At 44.2% G+C, this 12,040-nt stretch overlaps 1 protein-coding gene across 3 annotated transcripts in view; it reads right to left on the minus strand.

The window, feature by feature from the left end:
- The window catches only part of LOC123770728 (ADP-ribosylation factor-like protein 6-interacting protein 4), a 30,570-nt gene that overhangs the window by 9,630 nt on the left and 8,900 nt on the right, over nucleotides 1-12,040 (minus strand). The window contains exons 2-3 of one of the 3 annotated variants that reach the window (XM_045762867.2): nucleotides 7,571-7,651; nucleotides 1,006-1,766 (exon numbers count right to left, since the gene is read on the minus strand). In XM_045762867.2, the coding sequence (XP_045618823.1) occupies nucleotides 1,006-1,766; nucleotides 7,571-7,651 (842 nt within the window). Of the gene's footprint in view, nucleotides 1-1,005; nucleotides 1,767-7,570; nucleotides 7,717-12,040 lie in introns of all 3 variants that reach the window. The other 2 variants (XM_045762859.2, XM_045762878.2) reach the window with 2 other exon arrangements.

Genomic DNA, 12,040 nt, shown 5'->3' on the forward strand with positions numbered 1-12,040 from the left:
AGACGGTTGGAACAAGTTAGGTGAGAAGGTGGTGGAGGCCAAAACCGTCAGTAATTTCAAAGCGTTAAATGACAAAGAGTGCTGGGAAGACGGGACACCACGAGCATAGCTCTCATCCTGTAACTACACTTAGATAATTACACGTAGGTAATTACACACACACTCAAGCAGTTAAATCCAACTGTGACAAAACTCAACTGACTTACTGGGGCCAACCCCAACTGACTTACTGGGGCCAACCCCAACTGACTTACTGGGGCCAACCCCAACTGACTTACTGGGGCCAACCCCAACTGAGGCCAACCCCAACTTGGGCCAAACCCAACTGACTTACTGGGGCCAAACCCAACTGTCACACAACCCAACCAAATCGATTTATTGAGACCAAACCCAACTGTGATACAACCTAACTGATTTGCTGGGGCCAAACCCAATGGTGACAACCCAATTGATTTACTGACGCCAAACCCAACTGTAGCAACCAAACCAATTTAATGGGGCCTAACCCAACTGTGACACAACCCAACTGATTTACTGTCTATTGTCATAGGCTGTGTCATCAGCCTATGAAACAAATAATAGATAGACAATAGACAAATCTAAGTCTATTGTCATAGACTGTGTCATCTGGAAAAGCTGGGCGAGGCTTTCAACTCGAAAAAAAATAAATACTAATTTAAATACAAATTTGATGTGGGTTATTTTGTAGCAAAATCAGACTGATATTTGGATGGATTCATTATTCAAGCTCCAAATTTTGGATATTCCACTGTAGATATTAATATACACTATGTATAGATCATATTTATAAGCATGAATGGAACATACTGCAATGTACAATTAAAATATACTTTGGCCCTATGCAGAGAATAAGTTACAATAACAACTGAAAATAAATAACCCACGATTGAAATGAAAATTAGGAAATTTGGGTCCATCCTAGACCAGGCCAGACCAAAACGTCATCACTTTCACGTGTGATCTGGGTTATTTATCAAAGCCTACCTGTGCCTGTTGGTCTCCTGATCAAAGACACGTCGCATCACACTCTCCTGCTTCTCCCATTCCTCTCTGGTCATGGGTGTTGTGGCCTGGCTTGGCGTCATCATCTCCAGGCTTGGGCCCACTGAAGACGAGCCGTTTTCGGTGATATCCATCTTATTTTTAGAAGACTTTGACCCTTTATCTTTGCTGGATTCACTCTTCACGTGATTTACTGCATCAGGTTTGTGCTTCTGCTTCGTTACCACTTTCTTCTTCAACCGCTTGCTTTCTTTCTTCCTGTCCTTCTTCATCTTTTTCAGCTTCTTACGTAATCTTTTAACCTTCTTTTTTATAGACTTTTTCTGCTGTTCTTTTGCTTGCTTTTTACATTTTTTGAGTTTTTTCTTTAGTGCCTTTTCTCTCTTCTTCCTCTTCTTTAAGGCTTTTTTTAGTGCCTTTCCTTTCAGTTTGCCATTGAACACGTCCATTTCCGATCCCGACGAGTCCGAGGACGACGACGAGGATGACGACGACGAAGATGAGGAAGAGGACGAAGAGGAAGAAGACGAGGAAGATGAGGAAGACGACGACGACGACGAAGACGATCTCGATGAAGCCGATTTTGCACTTTTCCTCTTCTTTTTTACCTCCCTGTGATTTGGTGATGCCGAAGATGAGGATGAAGATGATGTTGACGTCCTTCTCTTCTTTGTCTTGGATCGTGACCTTGCTTGCACAGTGGCTTCATCCGAACAAGATATATGCTCCTTCTCCATAATATCCTACAAGATAAAAGTACACTGCTGTATCTTTCAACAAACTGAAATCATGTTCTATCATGTAAGCTATGACATTCTGCATAAATTTAATGTTATAACAGTGTCTCCTGTTAGCTGGCAAATATAGTAATAATATAGTAAATATCTATTACAGTACTGTACTTTGTATCTTTGAGGCCTAGGCAGTTCAGATAATGGATTATACCAATTAGAAGAGTCCAGTAAACGGTATACAACACGTTTATGGACTTTTTTTAATACGAACTTAACATTAGCCTAACAAAAGAATATTCAATTATCAATGATATAAATAATTTTGTTTGTCAGGGACAGAAAGCCTGCACTTAGGCTTATTGATGGGACCTCAATAAGCCTAAGTCAACAGCCGACTTTCCCCAGGATACAAACCACAACAGTTGCCTAACTCCTACATAACTACAGGGTATTCATGTGCTGCCACATTGTGACTTATTCTCAGTAACTTGAATAAATTGACCTGTGCAGAACTGGATTCTCAGCGGGTTCATGTTATGGAGAAAACTAGGGATGGCGCCTTCCCTGGCCCTATACAGTACCCTAGTGATCTATCACCTGCTGGACATCGGGGGGTTGCTAGTTTCCCGAGTGCAGTTGTGTCACCAATTATTGATCATTGCTTAGGGGAGGCCTAACAAGATTGTCTGGGAACCATCAGAAAAAGACATTTCAGTACATTCAAAGTTGGATGTTGTTGCCCCCTTTTGGCATCCTAACATGCAGCACATCTCGGTGGTAAATTGAGAGCTCTCTCTGTTGTCTCCTCTGTGTAGCATTGGTCTACATCATCACCTCACAATCAAATAACCCAGGCTCAATCCCTGGGCATGACAGAAATGGTAAGGCACATTTCCTTTCACCTGATGCATCTCTTCACCTAGCAGGAAAATAGATAGTCAAAGTCAAAGATAGTCAACTGTTTCGAGTTGCATCCCGGCCTAGGGAGAACTGGATAAGCCTAAGTACAGGCTTCCTGTCCCCCGACGTCAGGAACTTTACTCGGCAAAACTATTTGCAAAGTTCACCGTCACAGTGGAGCAAAAGTTGATAAGAATAGTTTCAAAACAGTGGATTGCTTGCACAGATCCTACTGGCTTAGGGAGCAATCAAAGAGGATTTGCTTAAAAAACCTCAACAATACTAATATAAAACATTTGAGAGCAAATTTTAGTATAGCCATGCTCATTTGTTTTCAAAATACTGTTTAAGGTTCCTGGCAATGCATTAAAATGGTGATAAAATCTGCCATCAGGGAGGCTCAGTCATAAATGTTATGAATTTCAAACCGAGATCAAACTTTAATATCAAACACGGTGAACAAAATAATTATTTTGCAATAATAATTTCTACTGTCAGGGACAGGAAGCCTGTTCTTAGGCATACTGTGGTGCCCGCACTAGACTGACTACTGATCTTCCCAAGGATGCAACCCACAAAAGACAACTCCTGGGTACCTATTTACTACTAGGTGAACAGACATCAGCTAAAAAGAAATATACCCAACCATTTCTGTTCCGCCCGGGTATCGAAGCTGGGTCTCTCGATTGCAAATACTGTACTGTATAGGACATAAACCACTGTACAAAAAGAAACAATAATGAGGATACCTAATAATCAAAAGCCTACTTCAACATCTAAGCAAACTGCAGATGGATATTGTTGCTCTCCAAGAGACCAGGCTTCCAGGATCAGGATTTGTAAGAGAGAGAGAGAGGGCCTTCTCTTTCTTCTGGCAAGGAAAACCACCTGATGAGACCAGAGAACATGGTGTGGAATTTGCCATCAGGAATGCACTGTTGGGACACATTATGCCACCGATGGGGGAAACCGAACGAATTCTGTCTCTGCAACTGCATTCCCAAACAGAACCAGTCAATGTAATTAGTGCATATGCACCAACCCTGACTTCTCCAGCAGAGGCAAAGGAAAAATTCTACGATGACCTCAACAGAGTCATAGCGAGAATCCCTGTAAAGGAGCCACTGTTCATCCTCGGCGACTTCAACGCCAGAGTGGGTGCCGGTCACAACTTTTGGCCCACTTGTCTGGGTCAATTTGGCATAGGGAGGATGAATGAGAACGAGCAACGTCTACTAGAACTCTGCTGCCTTCGTGTTCTCTGTGTCACTAACACGTTCTTCGGCACAAAGCCTCAACACCGAGTCTCTTGGAGACACCCCAGATCCAAGCACTGGCACCAGCTTGACCTAATCCTTACCAGGCATGCCAGTCTACCCAGTGTCAAGATTACGTGTAGCTACCAGAGTGCTGTCTGTGACACCGACCACTCCCTGGTATGTAGCAGGGTCAAGATACAACCAAAGAAGATTCATCACTCGAAAAAGGCGGACAGACCTCGCATTGACACCACCAAGACCCGCAACCAGGACAAGGTGGAAGATTTTAAGCGTGTACTCGAGGAAGCTCTCCCTGGCCCAGCTGGGGTCACTGCCTGTAAAAGATGGGAGCACTTCAAAGATGCTGTGTTCAACACTGCCATGTCCACCTTTGGCAAGAAGACCAGCAGGTCGGCAGACTGATTCGAGGCTCACTCGGAAGAGATGACACCTGTCATCGAAGAGAAGAGAAACGCCTTGGCAGCCTACAAAGCCTGCCCAAGTCAGCGCAACTTACAGATCCTTCGGGTCGTCCGCTGCAAAGTGCAGCAGAACGCCAGGCGATGTGCCAACAACTATTGGCTCCAGCTCTGCTCCCAGATACAGACTGCAGCAGATACAGACAATGTAAGCGGAATGTATAACGGCATCAAGCAGGCCCTCGGACCAATCCAGAAGAAGACTGCTCCTCTGAAATCTGCCACAGGCGAGGTGATTCAGGACCAGACACTGCAGCTGAAGCGCTGGGTCGAGCACTACTCTGAGCTATACACCAGGGAAAATGTGGTCACCGAAGACGCCCTGAGTGCCATTGAGTGCCTGCCTGTGTTAATGGAGCTCGACAGCGAACCGACCCTCGAAGAATTCAGCGAGGCCCTAGACTCCCTTGCTTCTGGTAAAGCTCCTGGCAAAGACGGCATTCCTGCTGAGACCTTGATGTGCTGCAGAGACAGCCTGCTCATGGAGCTGCATGTAATCCTCTGCCTCTGCTGGGAAGGAGAGGTGCCACTGGACATGAGGGATGCCAACATCGTCACGCTGTATAAGAATAAAGGTGACAGAGGCGACTGCAACAATTACCATGGAATTTCCCTCCTCAGTATTGTCGGAAAGCTGTTTGCTCGAGTCCCATTGAAGAGGCTCCAAGTACTTGCAGAGAGAGTCTATTCAGAATCACAATGCTTATTCAGAGCCGACAGGTCCACCATCGACATGGTCTTTTCCCCTCAGACAACTGCAGGAGAAATGCAGGGAACAGAAGCAGCCACTCTTTGTAGCCTTCATAGATCTGACGAAGGCCTTCGACCTCGTCAGCAGGGATGGCCTGTTCAAGATCCTCCCCAAGATCGGATGCCCACCCAGGCTCCTCAGCATCATCAGATCTTTCCATGAGAACATGAGGGGCACCGTGGTCTTTGATGGCCTAACATCCGAAGTGGAGTAAAGCAAGGCTGCGTACTGGCTCCAGCCCTATTCGGGATTTTCTTCGCAGTTATGCTGCAGCGCGCCTTCGGATCTGCCACAGCAGGCATCTACCTCCAGACCAGGTCAGATGGAAAGCTCTTTAACCTCGCCAGGCTGAGAGCCAAGACGAAGGTTCGGCTGAGGTGTCTGCACGACTTCCTTTTTGCCGACAACGCAGCAGTCACTGCCCACTCAGCCGAAGACCTCCAGCGGCTCATGACCCGCTTCAGCGAGGCCTGTCAAGCTTTCGGACTCACCATCAGTCTGAAGAAAACTCAGGTTATGGGACAAGGAGTGGACTCCTCACCTGACATCGGCATTTCCAATTCCAAACTGGAAGTCGTTCACGACTTCGTGTACCTGGGCTCCACAATCTCTGACTCCCTTTCTCTTGATACGGAGCTAAACAAACGCATCGGTAAGGCATCTATTACCATGTCCAGACTGACAAAGAGAGTGTGGGCAGAACCTGTGTCCTGAGCACTCTCCTTTGTGGCAGCGAGTCTTGGACACTCCTCGCCCGTCAGGAAAGACAGCTGAATGCCTACCACATGCGCTGCCTTCGACACATCTTGGACATCACCCGGCAGGACAAGGTGACAAACAGCAACATCCTGGGGAGAGCTAGAATCACCAGCATGTACGCAGTGCTGAAACAGAGACGAATGCGCTGGCTCGGGCACGTTGTGCGAATGGGCAATGGCAGGATCCCCCAAGGATCTCCTGTATGGACAGCTGACGCAGGGAAAGCATCCAACAGACAAGCCCCAGCTACGGTACAAAGACGTATGCAAGAGGGACCTGAAAGCCATAGACGTTGATTTTGCTACGTGGGAAACACTGGCTGCAGACCGTTCAGCCTGGAGGCAGTCTGCTCAGAAAGGTCTCTCCAAGTTCGACGAGTTACTTGCCAAGAAATTGGAGGCAAAGAGACAGAGAAGGAAAGCCGGTAGCCAGGAAGACAGACCAGAAGCGGACTTCGTTTGTGCTCAATGTGGGATGGACTGCCATTCTTGGATTGGCCTCATCGGTCACACCAGACGCTGCTCCAGGATTGACAACCAGAGCGTAACTCCATAGTCTCCTGAGACTGAAGGATGCCTACTACTTCAACATGAAAATATATACAGGGTATAAATTTACACACACATCTACATGTGTACAAGCCTGTCTAAAGGCCAAAAGTGTCTCCAATGAAATTTTACTAGTGACAGGAGTCTAGGCTGGACTCCCTGTTTAAGATCTTGTGTATTATCAAGTGGGATGCATGATACGAGGTTCATGATCAATGATCGTGGAGGGTACACAATGGGAGGTTCATGACCTATGATCGTGGAGGGTACACAATGTGAGGTTCATGACCTATGATCGTGGAGGGTACACAATGGGAGGTTCATGACCTATGATCGTGGAGGGTACACAATGGGAGGTTCATGACCTATGATCGTGGAGAGTGCACAATGTGAGGTTCATGACCTATGATCGTGGAGGGTACACAATGTGAGGTTCATGACCTATGATCGTGGAGGGTACACAATGGGAGGTTCATGACCTATGATCGTGGAGGGTACACAATGGGAGGTTCATGACCTATGATCGTGGAGGGTACACAATGTGAGGTTCATGACCTATGATCGTGGAGAGTGCACAATGTGAGGTTCATGACCTATGATCGTGGAGAGTGCACAATGTGAGGTTCATGACCTATGATCGTGGAGGGTACACAATGTGAGGTTCATGACCTATGATCGTGGAGAGTGCACAATGGGAGGTTCATGACCTATGATCGTGGAGAGTGCACAATGTGAGGTTCATGACCTATGATCGTGGAGGGTACACAATGTGAGGTTCATGACCTATGATCGTGGAGAGTGCACAATGTGAGGTTCATGACCTATGATCGTGGAGAGTGCACAATGTGAGGTTCATGACCTATGATCGTGGAGGGTACACAATGTGAGGTTCATGACCTATGATCGTGGAGAGTGCACAATGTGAGGTTCATGACCTATGATCGTGGAGAGTGCACAATGTGAGGTTCATGACCTATGATCGTGGAGAGTTCACAATGAAGTTCACGATCTATGATAAAGCTACATGATATGCAGACTTTCAAAGCTTGCAAACAGTGTTATCCAATTAATTGCTCAATAGTTCAAGCAGTTATTTCAAATTGGTGATTTTTCTCACCTGCTTGAGACGTATGGATCCCTGGTGGTCAGGGGGTCTACAGTTCACTTTCGTCACATCAGGATGACTCAACGGCTCCATCTGTTGGCCAGTTGCAGAAGTCTACTCAAGAGTCAAATCACAGCTTCATTTCTCGTCTTAAAAATCTGAAGACGTTAATAGTAAGTAAATTGCTAAATATTCATCTAACAATAAATGTTAATGTTCCTTGTAAATTCATTCAATGCTTTAATTATTTAACTTCTCAATACTGTATAAACATTATTTTAATTTATTTTACAGTATTACGTTTCTCTACACATTAATACCGTGCAATAATAGACTAAAAGTGACAACAAAAATGTACTTCGGCTATTTCAATTTTTTATTTGGCTTAAAAATTCTATTATCTCAATTTTTATTGCAAAAACAGACAAATTGCATTTTGTAATTTGTTTGAAGTAAATAAGTAATTATCAAAAGAAGGCACCAAGTCGGAAAGACTGTTCAGCACCATCTGTGTTGTAGGATATTCAAAAGGTCCTAAATCTCACTCAGGATGCCAATACCATAGCAAAAGAGAGAACACGAGTGATGTCAAAGCCATTAAAAGGCATCAAATTCACTAAGGAATCTAATGAGGGACAAATGACTCGCAGGAGACATTAGGAAAGCAAAACTTAAGTCATGCTGAAAAATGGGGATTTTTTATGAGGAGGTGCACAAGTGTAAGAGGGACAACACAGTTGGAATAATAAGGAGCAGGGCGCTGTTCCATCAAGTGTCCGTGAATTAAGAGTGTGTGATCGAAATGCAGCCTAGCCAGAGCTGCTTCCCACCTCCTATCACAGTGGCAGCAGGAAGGACATAATTTATCTAAATTAACAAATCAAATCAATTTTAATTTTTATACAAAGAAGTATTTCAAGACATCTTGCAGAATGAGCTATCACGTCTTGTATTGTCTCTTGTGCAGACTGGGCTTGTGAGCATCTTCGTGGGTTTCTGTGGTGTGGATCATGAGCGACTAAACACATGGACAAATTTAAGATCAAACCTGCAGATGTCTGAATATAACTGCTACTGTTGGAGGCATCTCCAGATGCCTTCGACAGTAGGTGGCCTTAGTTTGATCAAATTCGGAAGCCATCAGCACTCATCCACCCTCTGGGAGGATAACATGTCACACCCCTACCATGTCTTTTAAGACAGAATATCGTATTTCTGTATATTGGATGTTACTATTATAACTGAAATATTTGTGCTAACAAGAGGATCTCCCTGAATGAATGTCAAAATACTGTAGTGGACTATATAATGAGTGAAAATGACAGCAAATACATTCTTAGTCAAGACACAGCTGTGAACAAGACCAGGCCCCCATAGGACATGCCTTGGGTTGCTCTTCTCTACATTTGCATTGTTCACAATCCAAAATGTAGTTAATACTTTGACATAAATATAACTGAAGTGAGAGCGAAGATCTTTTTATAATTACAGTACAACCTTGATTCAACATACCCCGATACAATGAATCTCCAGCTAGGTCGCACACTTTTCAGGCCGAATTTACTCGCCTGTTTCGACAAACAATAGTTCGCCGAAGCAGGGGATGTGTGGATTTGCTTATGATGTAGGGACGGAGTTCACAGACTGGTGGAAACTTTCTTATTCTATCACAGGTTACAATTAATAATTCCTTCATATGACAAGTTGGATCACACACAAGTGGACAAGCGGTCCACATGTTTACAATGTAGGGACAGAGTTCACAGACTAGTGGAAAACTTTTCCATTCTATGACAGAATGCTAGAAAATTACCAAGTGATGAGGAAAGGAAAGTATGGTCATTAAGACGAGATTTTTCAAAAGAAGACAGAGAGAAGCTAAAACTGAACCTCGTCGAGGAAAAACGTCTAAATGAGAGCAGGAATGAAGAAGAAAGCAATTCTTTTTTCTACAAAGTAATAGGGGTAGGCAGACTAGTAAAATGGTACAAAAAGGCAAACCAACAAAATCACTAAAGAAAGGGGTAGTGAAGAATAAGGAGAGGAGTAATAAGGTGATGTAATACAGCTGCAGACACCAGATATTGTTGCACTCACGGAGACAAAACTTGAAGATGATATTTTAAATGAGGTCATATTCCCAAGGGGCTACTCAGTCTGGAGATGGGACAGAAATATTAGGAAAGGCGGTGGCGTCGCTGTGCTGGTAAAAGAACACCTAAAGGTAAATGATATTTTAAATGAGGTCATATTCCCAAGGGGCTACTCAGTCTGGAGATGGGACAGAAATATTAGGAAAGGCGGTGGCGTCGCTGTGCTGGTAAAAGAACACCTAAAGGTAAATGAAATAATGATTGCCAATCCACAAGAAGTTGACATAATAGCACTAGAGATCTGCAATCAGGATGATAAAACTAATGATCATAAATGCATATAGTCCACCGCCATGCAATACATGGTCAAAGGAGGAGCTGGATAATAAACGTGAGAGGCTTATAAGAATAATATGAGAGATTATAGCGAGAGCTGATAAAGATAGATCACGACTGTTGGTAGTCGGCAACTTCAACTTGAAATCTATAGACTGGGAGGCATATGAAGCTAAAATAGAGAATTTTTGGATTTGTAGATTCGTAAACCTCATCCTCATCAACGTGTTTAAACAAGCTACGAGGATGAAGGAACGGGACGTTCCCTCCATGCTGGATTTGATATTTACCAGGAAAGAGGAAGAGATATTTGACATTCAGTACCTCCCTCCCTTGGGTAAAAGTGACCATGTCTTTTTGGGAATAAAGTATGTAATGTATTATAATATGGAAGAAAATGAGGTTAACCCTAAAACTGTTAACCCTTTCTTTTTATATCATGGGTAACATTCCCAGGTGTGAGGGCCCTCAGTACTGAGTGAGCCACCAAGGCTGGTGCATGCAGCATGAGCTCACAGCACTGCTGTTCAGCTTGTGACCACAGCATCGCCTAAAAATCTCAAAATATATATGTACAGTACATGCTATTATTTAGCAATGATATATAGTAGGCATCCTTCAGTCTAAAGACTATGGAGTTGCGCCTTGACAGGGCACAAAGCCTGGGTAGGTAGCAGTCTCCGTGGTGTAGTGGTAAGACACTCGCCTGGCGTTCCGCGAGCGCTATGTCATGGGTTCGTATCCTGGCCGGGGAGGATTTACTGGGCGCAATTCCTTAACTGTAGCATCTGTTTAACGCAACAGTAAAATGTGTACTTGGATGAAAAAACGATTCTTCGCGGCAGGGGATCGTATTCCAGGGACCATAGGATTAAGGACTTGCCCGAAACGCTACGCGTACTAGTGGCTGTACAAGAATGTAACAACTCTTGTATATATATCTCATATGGAGGAGAAACTGTTACCCATGCAGCAGGTCCCCCCTCTCCACTTTGCTGAAATTATCCAATAGAAAGGCAAATGCCAATACACAAGGTTCCAGCAACGTAGGGATGATAGTATTACAGAAGACCCCTGACTGGGATAAATATGACCAGTATTCTGATAATAGCAGGATTGTTGTGATAATTAGTGCTGTAGTGGGAGGAGTAATGTTGGTGGGGAGGGAGGTAGCATTGTCTGCTGACTCTTTGTGACAACCTTTTACTGTCTGGACTCACTATACCAGCTTAGTGGTTTGCTATGGTGAACAAAACATGTAGATACTTATATATAACATCTGTATATAGTGAATAAAAGCAAAAACAGTATGGTTGGAGGAGAATGTTGGAGAGTCAGGTGAGGTGAAGGAGGGAGTGGCAGCCAGTGGCAGCCAGTGGCAGCCAATGGCAGGCTGGCTGGCTGGTGTGTAGTGGTCACTCCTTGCTGCTGTTTGACTCGGCATACCAGCTTTGTGGTTCGTAATGGTGAACACAAATGTAGATACTTATTACACTATATATGCACGTTATATATAACACCACAAACAGTATACTTGAAGAAGGAATGTTAGTGCATCTGGCCTTGAACCAGTGAGGGAGGGAGGGTGGGAGCATCAGTTATGTGTGTGGCCGCCTGTTACTGTCTGCTGTCATAATACCAGCTTAGTGGGTCGCTATGGCAAACACAAATGTAGATATTTATATATAACGTACATATAAAGTGTAAAAACAGCAAAAGGAGTGTTGGGAGAAGCCATTTTGGTGAGGGAGGTGGCATCATCTTCCTGACTTGTCATGCTGTGTAAGGGTGACCACTATGCTCTTTGTGCACTATGCCAGCTTAGATGAACAGTTATGGTGAACAGAACATGTAGATACTTATATATAATGTCTGTATATAGTGAATAAAAGCAAAAACAGTATGGTGGGAGGAGGATGTTGGCGAGTGAGAAGTTTTTGAGGGAGGGAGTGGCAGCGAGAGGATGGCTGGCAGATGTGGTGGCCACTCCTTGTTGCTTTCTGACTCTGTATATCAAGTTAGTGGTTCGTTATGGTGAACAAAACATGCAGAT

This window comes from Procambarus clarkii, chromosome 14 (genome assembly GCF_040958095.1).
Source record: "Procambarus clarkii isolate CNS0578487 chromosome 14, FALCON_Pclarkii_2.0, whole genome shotgun sequence".
NCBI classification, from domain to species: Eukaryota; Metazoa; Arthropoda; class Malacostraca; order Decapoda; family Cambaridae; genus Procambarus; species Procambarus clarkii.